Source organism: Oncorhynchus nerka, linkage group LG1 (genome assembly GCF_034236695.1).
Source record: "Oncorhynchus nerka isolate Pitt River linkage group LG1, Oner_Uvic_2.0, whole genome shotgun sequence".
NCBI classification, from domain to species: domain Eukaryota; kingdom Metazoa; phylum Chordata; class Actinopteri; order Salmoniformes; family Salmonidae; genus Oncorhynchus; species Oncorhynchus nerka.
The window spans coordinates 34,642,901-34,656,087 of NC_088396.1; the positions used below are offsets into that span (position 1 = coordinate 34,642,901).

The 13,187-nt window shown below is 42.6% G+C and overlaps 1 protein-coding gene across 1 annotated transcript in view; it reads left to right on the forward strand.

Annotated features, from left to right (window-relative positions):
* The window catches only part of ttn.1 (titin, tandem duplicate 1), a 169,639-nt gene that overhangs the window by 136,979 nt on the left and 19,473 nt on the right, over nucleotides 1-13,187 (forward strand). The window contains exons 170-187 of the mRNA XM_065018424.1: nucleotides 26-322; nucleotides 458-1,045; nucleotides 1,158-1,460; nucleotides 1,568-1,864; nucleotides 1,968-2,255; nucleotides 2,382-2,681; nucleotides 2,906-3,208; nucleotides 3,316-3,699; nucleotides 3,825-5,591; nucleotides 6,281-6,574; nucleotides 6,702-6,986; nucleotides 7,107-7,406; nucleotides 8,857-11,019; nucleotides 11,135-11,437; nucleotides 11,541-11,846; nucleotides 11,932-12,222; nucleotides 12,323-12,622; nucleotides 12,816-13,121. Of these exons, the coding sequence (XP_064874496.1) occupies nucleotides 26-322; nucleotides 458-1,045; nucleotides 1,158-1,460; nucleotides 1,568-1,864; nucleotides 1,968-2,255; nucleotides 2,382-2,681; nucleotides 2,906-3,208; nucleotides 3,316-3,699; nucleotides 3,825-5,591; nucleotides 6,281-6,574; nucleotides 6,702-6,986; nucleotides 7,107-7,406; nucleotides 8,857-11,019; nucleotides 11,135-11,437; nucleotides 11,541-11,846; nucleotides 11,932-12,222; nucleotides 12,323-12,622; nucleotides 12,816-13,121 (9,075 nt within the window). The remainder of the gene's footprint in view (nucleotides 1-25; nucleotides 323-457; nucleotides 1,046-1,157; nucleotides 1,461-1,567; nucleotides 1,865-1,967; nucleotides 2,256-2,381; nucleotides 2,682-2,905; nucleotides 3,209-3,315; nucleotides 3,700-3,824; nucleotides 5,592-6,280; nucleotides 6,575-6,701; nucleotides 6,987-7,106; nucleotides 7,407-8,856; nucleotides 11,020-11,134; nucleotides 11,438-11,540; nucleotides 11,847-11,931; nucleotides 12,223-12,322; nucleotides 12,623-12,815; nucleotides 13,122-13,187) is intronic.

Here is a 13,187-nt window from a genome sequence, read left to right on the forward strand (position 1 = left end):
TAACTTTTGTTCTTAATATTTGCAGAAAAACCAAGTCCACCTCAAAAGCTTGGGGCTATTGCAGTAACCAAGGACAGTGTTACAATCGGATGGATTAGACCAGAACACGATGGTGGAAGCAGAGTAACTCAGTACTTCATTGAAGCACTTGAGAAAGGACAACCCAAATGGTCGAAGGTTACTCTTGTGAACACAACTTCCTTCCAAATCAAAAACTTGAAGGAAAATGCTGAATACTTCTTTAGAGTTAGTGCTCAGAATCATGCTGGACTCGGCGAACCCAAAGAGATGATCGTTCCTGTTGTAGTGAAAGATCAACTGGGTAGGTTTTCAACTCACCTCTTCTAATTTAGAATTTTTCATTATATAAATATTGTCAGCATATCTGTCATGGCTAATCGTGTATGTTAACCGATAATTAGCTAAATCATATATGCTGTGACTGTTTGTTTTACAGAGGCCCCAGATTTTGACATGAAAAACTACCCCAGCAATACTGTCTATGTGAGATCAGGATCAAATCTGACCTTTGAGCTTCCTATGACCAGCAAACCTTTGGCAAAGGTTATTCTGTCAAGAAACACTGTTATTCTGAAACCGTCCAAGAGATTGGTCACTCAAGTTACTGCTGAAAGCCTGATCATCAAACTGAATGAGAGCATTGCAAGTGATGCTGGCAGATATGACATCAGCGCCTCCAATACAAGTGGTATCACCAAGATGTTCATCAACATCGTTGTGTTGGATAGACCTGGTCCTCCAACTGGTCCTATTGAGGTTGGCGAAGTGACTGAATCCACAGTGGCTCTCAAATGGGCTCCTCCTGTGTATGATGGTGGCAGCCCAGTTACCAACTACGTTGTACTGAGACGTGAAACAAGCACACCTGCTTGGACTGAAGTGTCTTCTCAGGTTGCGAGAAGTGCCATAAAGGCCGGCAAGCTTACCAAAGGAGAGGAATATCAGTTCAGAATCAAGGCAGAGAATCGCTTTGGTATCAGTGACCACATTGACACCCCACCAATCACAGTGAAACTTCCATACAGTAAGTGTCTCTATCATTTATTAGTATACCATCCATTCTCACTACCTGAATAACTATCTAAATTTGTCTTTGAATTAGACTGAAATTTACACGATTACATTGTTTATTCTAGCATTCCCTGGTCCTCCATCAACACCATGGGTAACCATGGTTTCAAGAGAGAGCATTACAGTCAATTGGAACGAGCCTGTCACAGATGGAGGAAACAATGTCACGGGCTACCACCTGCAGATGAAAGAGAGAAGCAGTATTCTGTGGCAAAAGGTCAACAAAGTAGCAATCATTGGAACACAGCTGAGAGTAACAAACATCTGCCCTGGCCTCATCTACGAATTCAAGGTGATAGCAGAAAATGCAGCTGGTATTGGAAAAATCAGCAAAACATCAGAAGAGGTGCTCGCCATTGATAACTGCGGTAAATGTCTTATGGATTATTTTTGTTTTTTTGGTCACTGAATTTGTTGTGGATGGTGTTGGTATTTTTCATCAACTGTTCTTGATCAATTTGATTTTGTATTTCAGAGCCCCCGGCAGCTGTAAGAGTCTCCGAGATCACAAAGAACTCCATCAGTCTGGCCTGGGTTAGGCCGCCTTATGATGGTGGCAGCAAGATCATTGGATACATGGTGGAGAGGAAGGACTGCCCAGATGGCAGATGGACAAGGGCAAACTTCACTAACGTGATTGAGATGAACTTCACAATGTCAGGCTTGACCCAGAATGAATCCTATGAGTTCAGAGTTTACGCAAAGAACGCAATCGGTTCTATCAGCAATCCATCTGATGTCGTCGGTCCAATCACTTGTGTCGATTCATGTGGTGAGTTGAGCTCATTTTACTTTTCAGTGATTAAAGAAACTGTCATTTGCTTGATATTTGATTTATTATGTTGTTGCTAATATTTTGTTTTTCTCGTGTTCAGGTGCCCCTGCGATCGATCTTCCTCCAGAGTATTTAGATGTTGTGAAATACAAAGCCGGATCCATGGTTAAGATCAGAGTGGGGATTCTTGCTAAGCCTCTGCCAACAATTGAGTGGTACAAGGATGGAAAAGAAATGGTGTCAAGCACTACACTCTCCATCGAGAGCACTACTGATTCCTCTAGTCTTCTCATCAAGGACGCAACTCGTAGCCACACTGGCACATATGAAATAAAGATCAAAAACGCTCTGGGTTCGGCATCTGCCACCATCAGGATAGAAGTTCTAGGTAAAAAAAAATGTTTTGTAATTTAGCTTATGTCATGTAATTGTGTCATACATTAATTTGCAACAGACATGTTGTTATGAGTTAAATAATGTATTAATGCACTCAATGTTTTCTCCTTTTCATCAGACAAACCTGGACCACCTCCTGGCTTGATTCAGTTTATGCTAGTCACAGCAGACAAGATCATTCTTAAGTGGGAGCCAATCACTGATGAGGGTGGTGCTAAGGTCAGCCATTACGTTGTGGAGAAACGTGAAACCAGCAGAGTGGTATGGTCTACCGTGTCTGAGAGACTAGAAGAGTGCTACATAGGTGTCATGAAGTTGGTACGAGGAAATGAGTACATTTTCCGTGTGAGGGGTGTCAACAAGTTCGGAAATGGAGAGCCCTTGGACTCTGAGCCTGTTGTTGCCAAAAATTTATTTGGTAAGTATAAAACAAAACAGGACATAACATTGTAGCATACAAAGTAAAAAAACACTATTTTGAAACACACAAACGGAAGTTGTATCTGATGGAATATAAAGCAGGCATTCCCCAAAATGATGAACTTGACTTGCATATTAAGTCTTCTATTATAAAAGACAGTTACCCCTCTGTTTTTGGATTTATTTTTAGAACTTAACCTACTCTTTATATTAATTCCACAGTTACCCCAGGACAGCCTGCCACACCAGAGGTAACAACTACAACCAAATCAACAATGGTAGTTGTATGGGACAAACCAGGTGTGGATGGCGGTAGTCAAGTAACTGGCTACTACCTTGAGAGACGTGACAAGAAGAGCCTTCGCTGGATTAAGGTCTTGAAAGATCCGATTAACAACAACACTACGACTATCTTTAACCTAACAGAAGGCAATGAATATCAATACCGTGTGTGCGCCATCAACAAAGCCGGAGAGGGCCCCTTCTCAGATGTGTCTGACTACTACAAAGCAGCTGATCCAGTTGGTAAGCAAAAAACTTTAACATCCATCTAACTTATGTAATAAGTAAAAGTCATATCCTCTACTTCTCTATGAAAACTATATCTACATTATGTGAATTCTCTTTATTAGAACCACCATATGAACCTACCAAGCTCAAAGTGGTTGACTCAACCAAGACATCTATCACCCTTGGATGGGCCAAGCCAGAGTGGGACGGAGGCAGTGAGATCCTCAGCTACGTTGTTGAACAGCTGACGGACGTGGAGGGTCTACGACGCAAACCACCCAAAGAAGAATCATCTGAATCAGAAGGAGAAGAAGAGGAGGAAGAAGAAGCAGACAATGGAGAATGGGTTGTAATCAGCCAGAAGGGAGAAGTGAGGACAGCAGAGTACGTTGTGTCCGGCCTAACACCAGATGTTGACTACTACTTCCGTGTATCTGCAGTCAACATCGCAGGGCGTGGAGAGGCCATTAAGATGAAAGAGCCTGTTCATGCTAAGGATATTCTGGGTAAGTTAACACACCTCATGGTTTCATTGCATATACATTGACATTTTGTTTCATAAGATTTTGTCCCTTTTCCTAGTATTGAAAAGTCAGTAAATAAAGTATGTATCTTTTAATGATTTTTACAGAGGAAGCTATCTTCGATCCAGATGTTGCCATGAGAACACACTACATCGTAAAAGCCAAGCAGGATGTGGAGATCACAGTGCCCCTCAAGGGCAGACCTGCACCTAGTGCTACTTGGATGTTCGGAGATGAGAACATCGACAATAATAAAAAATATGAAATCCACCACACAGATACTACATCAACCCTTGTTATTCCAGAAGTCAGCCGTAATGACACTGGTAGGTACACTGTGAAGATTGAAAACGGTGTAGGAGAGCCAAAGTCAATGACACTGTCTGTGAAGGTTCAAGACTCACCAGCTGTCTGCACGAACCTGGTATTGAAGGATGTCACTCGTGGTAAAGTAACCATGTGCTGGGAAGAACCTGAACTTGATGGTGGTGCTGATATTACCAATTACATCATTGAAAAGAGAGACTCATCCAAGAGATCCTACTCTAGTGTGACAACCAAATGCACAGAACAATTTTATACCATTGAAGATCTCTCAGAGAAAACATCCTTCTTCTTCCGTGTATCAGCAGAGAATGAATTTGGAATAAGTGATCCTTGCAGCACAGTTGAACCAGTAAAAGCTACAGAAACTCCTGGTCCAGTCAAAGAAGTTGCTATGAAGGATGCCTCAAAGACCTCTGTAACACTGCAGTGGGTGAAGCCTGATTATGATGGTGGAAGCATCATATCTGACTACGTCATTGAGAAGAGACTCAAGGATGAAGAGGACTGGGCAGCTGCCGGCTGCAGCAAACAATGTGAACACGAAGTACCAAAACTCAAAGAAACCTCACAAATTAATTTCAGAGTTGCCGCCAGAAATGAAAAGGGGAAGGGTGACTTCACTGAAATTGGACCAATTGAAGTGAAGGACTTTGTCATCCCACCAGAGGCCAACCTGGATGAGTATCCAGGTGGGGAAATCAGTGTCCGTGTGGGCCATAATGTACACATTGAGTTGCCCTATAAGGGTAAACCCAAACCTGCCACGTATTGGCTTAAGGACAGTATGCCACTGAAGGAGAGCGAACTAGTACGCTTCAGGAAAACAGACAACAAAGTTGTTCTCATGATCAAGAATGTGAAACCAGAGCATGGTGGGAAATACACACTTACTCTTGATAACAGGGTGTACAGGAAATCCTTCAACGTTTTTGTCATAACTCGCGGACCACCATCAAAGCCTGTCGCACCCATCAACTTTGATGAGGTCAGAGCAGACAGTGTCACAATATCCTGGGAGGAGCCAAATGATTACGGAGGTGGAGAAATCACTTGCTACTCTGTAGAGAAGCGCGACACATCTCAGAATGACTGGAAGATGGCATGCTCTAGTGTCACTGACACAACATTCAAGGTGCCCAACTTGATCAAGGGAATAGGGTACCAGTTCAGAGTGCGTGCTGAGAACATATATGGAGTCAGTGAGCCACTGGTGTCACCAAGCGTTGTCGCTAAACATCAGTTCAGGCCTGCAGGTCCACCAGGAAAGCCTGTTGTGTACAACGTCACCAACGACGGAATGACCATTCAGTGGGAGCTGCCCGTCTTCAATGGTGGCTGTCCAGTCAAGGGCTACCATGTTGAGAAGAAGGAGAAGAACAGTGTCATGTGGCAGAAGGTCAACACTGTGGCTATCCCTGGAACAGACTATAGAATCCTTGGCCTTATTGAAGGACTGGAATATCAATTCAGAGTCTACGCTCAGAATGATGCCGGATTCAGCCGCAAGAGTGACGAAAGCAACACCACCATGGCAGTTTCTCCAGTTGGTAAGTCCTTATTCAAATGGAAACTAATCATGGTTTTCTGTTAATAATGGTAAACTGTTATTAATCCCCAGGCTGAACAAGGCAGTGAGTTTCAGGTCAGCAATGGGTGCAGCATACCTTTTCATTAAAGTGGCAATCAGCAGTAGAAACAATAACAAAGTGAACACCCCGCCCCTGGTTTTGTAAAAAAGCTGAGGGATGGGGCTGGAGAATTGTAACCACAATCAAATTCATAGACAGAGCTATGGATGCAAAGACTGATTATCCATGATATCAAAATTATATGTTGAACCATGTTTTGAGTATAATTAGTGTTTGTTAACATTTTATTTGTTTACAAACATTGGAGTAAAACAAGCTTATATTTTAGGTTCTGGTGGGGAACCTAGCTCATGAGGCATATATGTTATATGAATATGTTATATTCTTCAAGAATCAATAGGTACAAATCTTTAATTTATAAGTCCAAAAATGAATGTAGCAACTGCTGATTGCGACTTTAACGTACAGATTCTTACAATCAACACAATGATGGTATGAAATCCAATGCCTTTGAAAGTGCAAGTACCATGAATATCTTATGTAATAGGGAAGTATAAACCAAGTGATATAAGCACGTTCCCAGACTTAGTCCATGTGTGATTCAAACATGTGAAAGTGAATGAGAAAAAATGTGTTCCTTTTTTTAGATCCACCTGGTCAACCTGACTACACTGATGTGACCAGCAATTCTGTTGCACTGAAATGGGATGCACCCAAACGTGATGGAGGCAGCAAGATTGTGGCTTACAATGTTGAAAAACGCCAAGGACAGGGCCGCTGGCTGAAGAGCAACTTCACTGATGTCCACGACACCCAGTTTACTGTCACTGGTCTTGCTTGCAATGAACGCTATGAGTTCAGAATTATTGCAAGAAATGCTATTGGCGTAGTGAGTCCCCCATCTAACTCATCTGGACACATCGTGGTCAGAGATGAAAGTGGTAAGGGTGCATAATATATTGAAATAATAATAATATGTTTGACGTGATAATATAAATATGCAAATATGTTTTGCTTTTTAATATACAAAACACTAATGATGTACATGTTCACCTTTTGTCTTTCCAGCTTCTCCAAACATTGAGTTTGGCCCGGAGTATTTTGAGGGACTCACAATCAAGGCAGGAGACAATATGAGACTAAAGGTATCGATCAGTGGACGACCACAGCCCAAGGTTGTGTGGTTCAGAGACGGCGTGCAAATCACCAAGTCGATGATGGACACCACCACAGTTGCTGGATCAAGCATGCTCTTTGTACGTGATGCTGACCGCAGTCACAAAGGAACTTACACAGTGGAAGCCACCAATAGCCAAGGAACCAAGAAGGAGGACATCATTGTCCAAGTCCATGGTTGGTTTCATTTTATTCTCACAACATTCAAAGCACTGTGATTTATCTTGTTTGACATCATTGTAGATGGTGGATCGGTCTTGTACTGTACATGTCAAATGATCGTCTATTGTAATCTAGATACTCCTGGAGAGCCGGTGGGACCTATCATTTTCAGTGATATCTCTGAAGGAAAAGTGACCCTCACATGGAATCCACCGGAGAACGACGGCTGCTCCGACATCTCTCACTACATTGTTGAGAAGCGTGAAACCTCTAAGATCTCATGGGCACTTGTCTCGGATTGCTGTAAAGAAACAGTATACCACGCCACCAAGCTGATGAAGACCAATGAGTACCAGTTCCGTGTTTCTGCTGTCAACAGGTTTGGTACCGGCCGACCATTGGATTCAAGTCCCATCATTGCACAAATGCAATACAGTAAGTCCAAGGGCTCAATAGCTTCAATAGCATTCACACTGATATAGGGGCTAGGGCCTAATGTAAATTGCATTATGGCTGAGCATGGACAATCCAAACATTGTCAATAAACAAGATTAAATTAATTATTGAAAAGGCCTAAAAAGAGAACAAATAATTATAATCAAATTCTAAATTAAACGAAACAACAACTTGTTTTAAATACGCCATGTCACACTTACAGCCACCATAATTTCTCCTCGTGGGCATAAAATATTAAAACAACACACATTCCAACTTTTCACAGTAGCTGAACAAAGATCCAATAGAAATAGAAAGGGAGAATGTCCACTCATCCTTATACTGCTCCCAAATAGGCCTATATTTTGTGAACATAATCAGACCCATCTTACAGATCAGATCGCATTCACACATCTCAAGAAGTTGCTTTGCAAGTGTGCCAAGGACTTTTTTACCATAAAACCAGGAAGATGAATCAGTTTGGTTGTAATAAAATGTAACAAAAATAAATGTAATTATATCATATAACCGCCAGGATAAAAAAGACACGCATTGCTGTTGAACCAGCCTTTGTTATAGTAGGCCTAAGTGAGTTTTGAACATACAGGGTATAAAACGAAAAATAAGCCATTTTTACAGATTACAGGTAACTTCTAAATATGAGGTTCACCAGTATTCACAGAGGCTCTCATCTCTCATTTCATGATGGGCATGGACAAGTAGCCTACATCATGGAGCCGGTTTTAAGCACGGCCAAAATAATGTGGGCCTGCCTACAATGCATAGATAAAAAGGGAATGTCAGCTCACTGTTTAACTCCTCTCAAACGTTATATTTTAATAAAGCTTTGGTGATTAAGATTTATTTCCAAGCGGTATCAGGCGCCAAGCCCTTTATTCACAGTCTTGACTACTTCATTCTTGCATTGGGCAGATAAAAAAGCATTAATTGAGAGAAGGGGAGACTATGCTCAAATAAGACAAAATGGGAAGCAATGATGTTTCTAAATACAAAGTATACAGGCACCAAAAGCACATTAGGCTACTCTTGTTCCATGCGCATATGGGCAGTGTGCGTCATGACTGGATAGGCTGTTTCCGCTGTCAAAATTAATGCCATTAATGTTGGTCTTTAAATAGCCTTATCAGTGCTGCCTGAAATTATCACTTTGATTCGTGTTTTTAAGGACACACCTCTGATATTTTCAGCCGGCCCCTCTGAGTGCAAGGGAGCTGATATAAAACAGGTCAATTGCTGAACCTGGTGTTAGGCTTGGAAAATGCCAGTGCGCCAGTTTTTACATGACGAAATTGCAAACTAACATGCGTTTGATACTAGTGCCGCTTCAATGCCAGCTGAAAATAGAGCCCCAAGTTTGAATATGATTTTAGAATTTAACAGTTCACTTTACCAAAATGTCTTTATAATTTTTGACCCCCTTTTCCTACAGCTACTCCTGATGCACCTGGCACACCTGATTCCACTGCAGTTTCTGGAGACAGTATCACACTGGCATGGGAAGCATCCACATCTGATGGAGGCAATCCTATTCAGTACTACATTGTTGAAAAACGTGAGAAGAAGACTGTCCGCTGGGACAAGGTGAGGTCAAAGAAGCCCATTGTGGAGCCTGCTCACCGGGTGGATCATCTCACTGAAGATATGGAGTATGAGTTCCGTGTGATGGCAGTAAACAACGCCGGTATTGGAGCACCCAGTAACATCTCAATGGCCATTAAAGCCAGTGAGCCAAAAGATATTGCATGCGCTTCATCTGTGGTTCATGTAACCGACTCTACAGATACAACTATCAGTTTGGAATGGACAAAGCCTAAAGACGATGGTGGCAGTTCCATCCATGGATACGTCATTGAGTTGCACAAGGTATCTAAGGAAGAACTAAAAGAAATATTAGCTAAACCTAAGAAGGTGGTAGACAGCTCAGAAGAGGAGGAGGAGGAGGAGGAGGAAGAGAAAGAAGAGGATACCAGAGAATGGATCAGAATCAATGAGGATCTGGTCAATGATACAAAATACATTGCAACTGGTTTGGAAACTGGTTCATACTACCTGCTTCGTGTTTCTGCCCAGAATAGTATTGGAAAGGGAGAGGAGCAAGAGATTCCTGAGCCAGTACAGGCTGTGGACAGACACGTAAAACCTGACGTTGATATTGACGCTACCTTCAAACATACACACATTGTGAAGAAGGGAGGCACCGTCTGTCTCCGTATCGCCTACAAAGGAAAACCAATTCCTTCAGTTAAATGGAGTAAAGAAGATGAAGAAGAACTTGGTGTCATGACAGATATTACTACTACAGAGACCTACACTGCTCTGACGATAGAAAAGTGTACCAGATACGATTCTGGAAGATACACTCTTACTCTGGAGAACAGCAGTGGCGTAAGGGAAGTTGATTTCATTGTAAAGGTGTTGGATACACCTGGACCTCCAGGACCTATTGCCTTTGCAGAAGTGTCCAGAGGAGCACTGACACTGGTTTGGGAACCTCCAGCTAATGAAGGTGGAGCTCACGTTCAACATTACATTGTAGAGAGGCGTGAGGCAAGTCGTCGTACCTGGAACCAATCCGGTGGCAAGATCACTGCGCTATCCTTACATATCCAGGATCTTCTGGAAGGTGTTCCCTACTTTTTCAGAGTTTCAGGAGAGAACCAGTACGGTATTGGTGATCCTTTTGAGACGATAGATCCCATTATTGCTACTGCAGAGCCTTCTTCACCAATGAGATTGGATGTTGTGGACGTCACAGACACTACAGCAACACTCTCCTGGGTCAAACCCGAGCATGACGGTGGTAGTCGTATCACAGGCTACATCATTGAGCATAAGGCAAAGACCACAGATAAATGGGTCGTTGGTGGTGAGACCAAGAACGAGAGCATCACTCTAGAATTATGTAGGACTGCAGAGTATGAGTTCCGCGTTAAGGCAAAGAATGATGCAGGCAACAGCTTACCAAGAGAAGCACTATCCTCAGTGTTAATCAAAGAGCCACAGATAGAACCAACTGCAGATCTCAGTGAAATATCTAACCAGGAGGTCATCTGTAAAGTGGGTAATACCTTTGCCATCGATGTTCCCATCACTGGTAGACCAGCACCGAAGGTAATCTGGAAACTGGAGGAGATGAGGCTGAAGGACAGTGAAAGGGTTGCAATCAAGACTGTCAAAAACAGGACAACTCTGTCTATCAGAGACGCCATGAGGGGCGATGGTGGCAGATACTTCCTCAGTCTTGAAAATTCTGCTGGATCCAAGACGTTCTTCGTTACTGTCAATGTCATTGGAAGACCTGGTCCCCCCCTTGGACCCGTTGAAGTTTCATCCATAACATCGGAATCATGTGAGATTGCTTGGGAAGCACCAGAGGATGACGGTGGAACAGATATCACCAACTACATCGTTGAGAAGCGTGAATCTGGCTCCACTGCCTGGACACTCATCAACTCCAGTGTGAAACGCACCAACCTCAGTGTGGGACATCTGACAAAGTACATGCAATACACCTTTCGCGTCAGTGCTGAGAACAGATTTGGCACAAGCAAATCAACTGAATCTGAGACCATTGTCGCTGAGAATCCATTCGGTGAGTATAAGTTAAGAGAAATCTATGTTTTACATGTTTAGTTTTTTCACACGTTAATTGTTAAGAGTGAAAAGTATCAACTGAAATTGAGTGATATTGTTTGTGTTGATAATAGGTCCTTCTGGTGCACCAACCAGACCTTCTGTATACAACGTGGCTTCCACCACCTGCCACATTCGCTGGGAGGAGCCATACCACGATGGCGGCAGCAAGGTGACTGGATACTGGATTGAAAAGAAAGAACGAAACAACATCCTTTGGGTGAGGGAGAACAAGATCCCATGCTTTGAATGTGACTACAGAGTGGAGGGACTTATTGAAGGCCTTTCGTACCAGTTCCGTGTCTTTGCAATGAACAGCGGTGGCCTCGGCAAAGCTAGCGAGGCATCCAAGCCTATGGTGGCTCAAAATCCAGTTGGTGAGTACTGATTTCCCGAAAAAACTTTGGGATACTATTACAGGTCCATAATACATGTGTTTAAGGAAAGCATACTCCTGATTCCCATTAATCTTGTGTCTAGATCCTCCTGGTAGACCAGAAGTAACTGAGGTAGGCAGATCTACAGTGTCCATCAAATGGTCTACACCACTTGACGATGGTGGCTTCCCAATTGTGGGTTACATTGTTGAGCGCAAGCCATACACCATCACTGGCGAAGGTCGCTGGCTGAAGTGTAACTACACCAATGTCACAGAAAATAACTTCTCAATCACTGCACTTGGTGAAGGAGAGGTCTACGAGTTCCGAGTCATTGCCAAGAACTCCAACCAAGTTTTCAGTATGCCTTCAGAGTCAACCGGCGCAGTCACATGCAAAGCAGAATACAGTAAGATATATACTTTTAAATATATTGACTTTAAGTTATATTATCATTTATTAAGTCGGATTTTCTCTCTTTTTTTCATTCGTAGCTCCTCCAAAGGCAGATCTTGACAGCAAACTTCTGGTTGACACGGTTACAATCAGAGCCGGCTCAGACCTTGTTCTGGATGCTGCTGTTGGTGGTAAACCTGACCCCAAAGTGTTCTGGGCCAAGGGAGATAAGGAACTGGAGCTGTGTGAAAAGTACTCCCTGCAGTACACCAGCACACGTGCCATGGCCATTATCAAATTCTGTGACAGAGATGATACCGGGAAGTACGTTCTCACTGTAAAGAACGCCAGTGGCATCAAGTCAGCCGAAGTTAACGTGCAAGTACTTGGTAAGTGTAAAAAAAAGTAAATAAAGAAATTAAATGACAAAGTTTTTAACAAATGGGGCTTACCTTGATCTCATACCATAAATGAATGTGTTCCTTTCAGATACACCTGGTGCTCCTGACGGCAAAATCACCATCAGCCATATTTCTGAAGAGAAATGCACTGTGTCTTGGAAACCCTCTCTGGAGAGTGGTGGTGACCCGGTGACACATTACATTGTTGAGAGACGCGACACCAACAGACTCAACTGGGTGATCATGGAAGCTGAGTGCAAGGAACACACCTGTGAGATCACCAGACTGTTCAAAAACACTGAGTACCTCTTCCGCGTGAGAGGTGTCAACAAGTATGGATCCGGCGTTCCACTGCAATCTGGTCCTATCATCGCCAGAAACATGTTCAGTAAGTAGAACATATTCCATATTATCTTGCAACATGATATTTAATTGCTTTCTATGATATACTCAAGTGTCATTTGGAAAATAGAGTTGTAATCTCAATATGCTCTCCTGAATAAATAAAGGATAAATAAATACAAATAAATGATTGATATTGAGATGATAATCTAACAATAAATTATTATGTCATATTACAGCTGTCCCATCTGCTCCTGGCACACCAGAGATTCTTGCTGTAGGAAAAGATTTTGCTAGTATTGAGTGGTTAAAACCAGAGATCGACGGTGGCAGTCCTATAACTGGCTATCTGATTGAGAAACATGAAAAGAAGAGTGCCAGATGGATCAAGGTGAACAGAGATGCCACACTTATGGACACAAGCTTCAAGATAACTGGCCTCGTGGAGGGCAACATCTACCAGTTCCGTGTATCAGCTGTCAACAAGGCTGGTGAGAGTGAACCCAGTGAGCTGTCTCTCTATGCTGTCTGCAGAACGCCAACAAGTAAGTGTCCTACAATTCATATATTGCACAATATTCTATGTTACCAGTACACTGTTAAATAAGTTA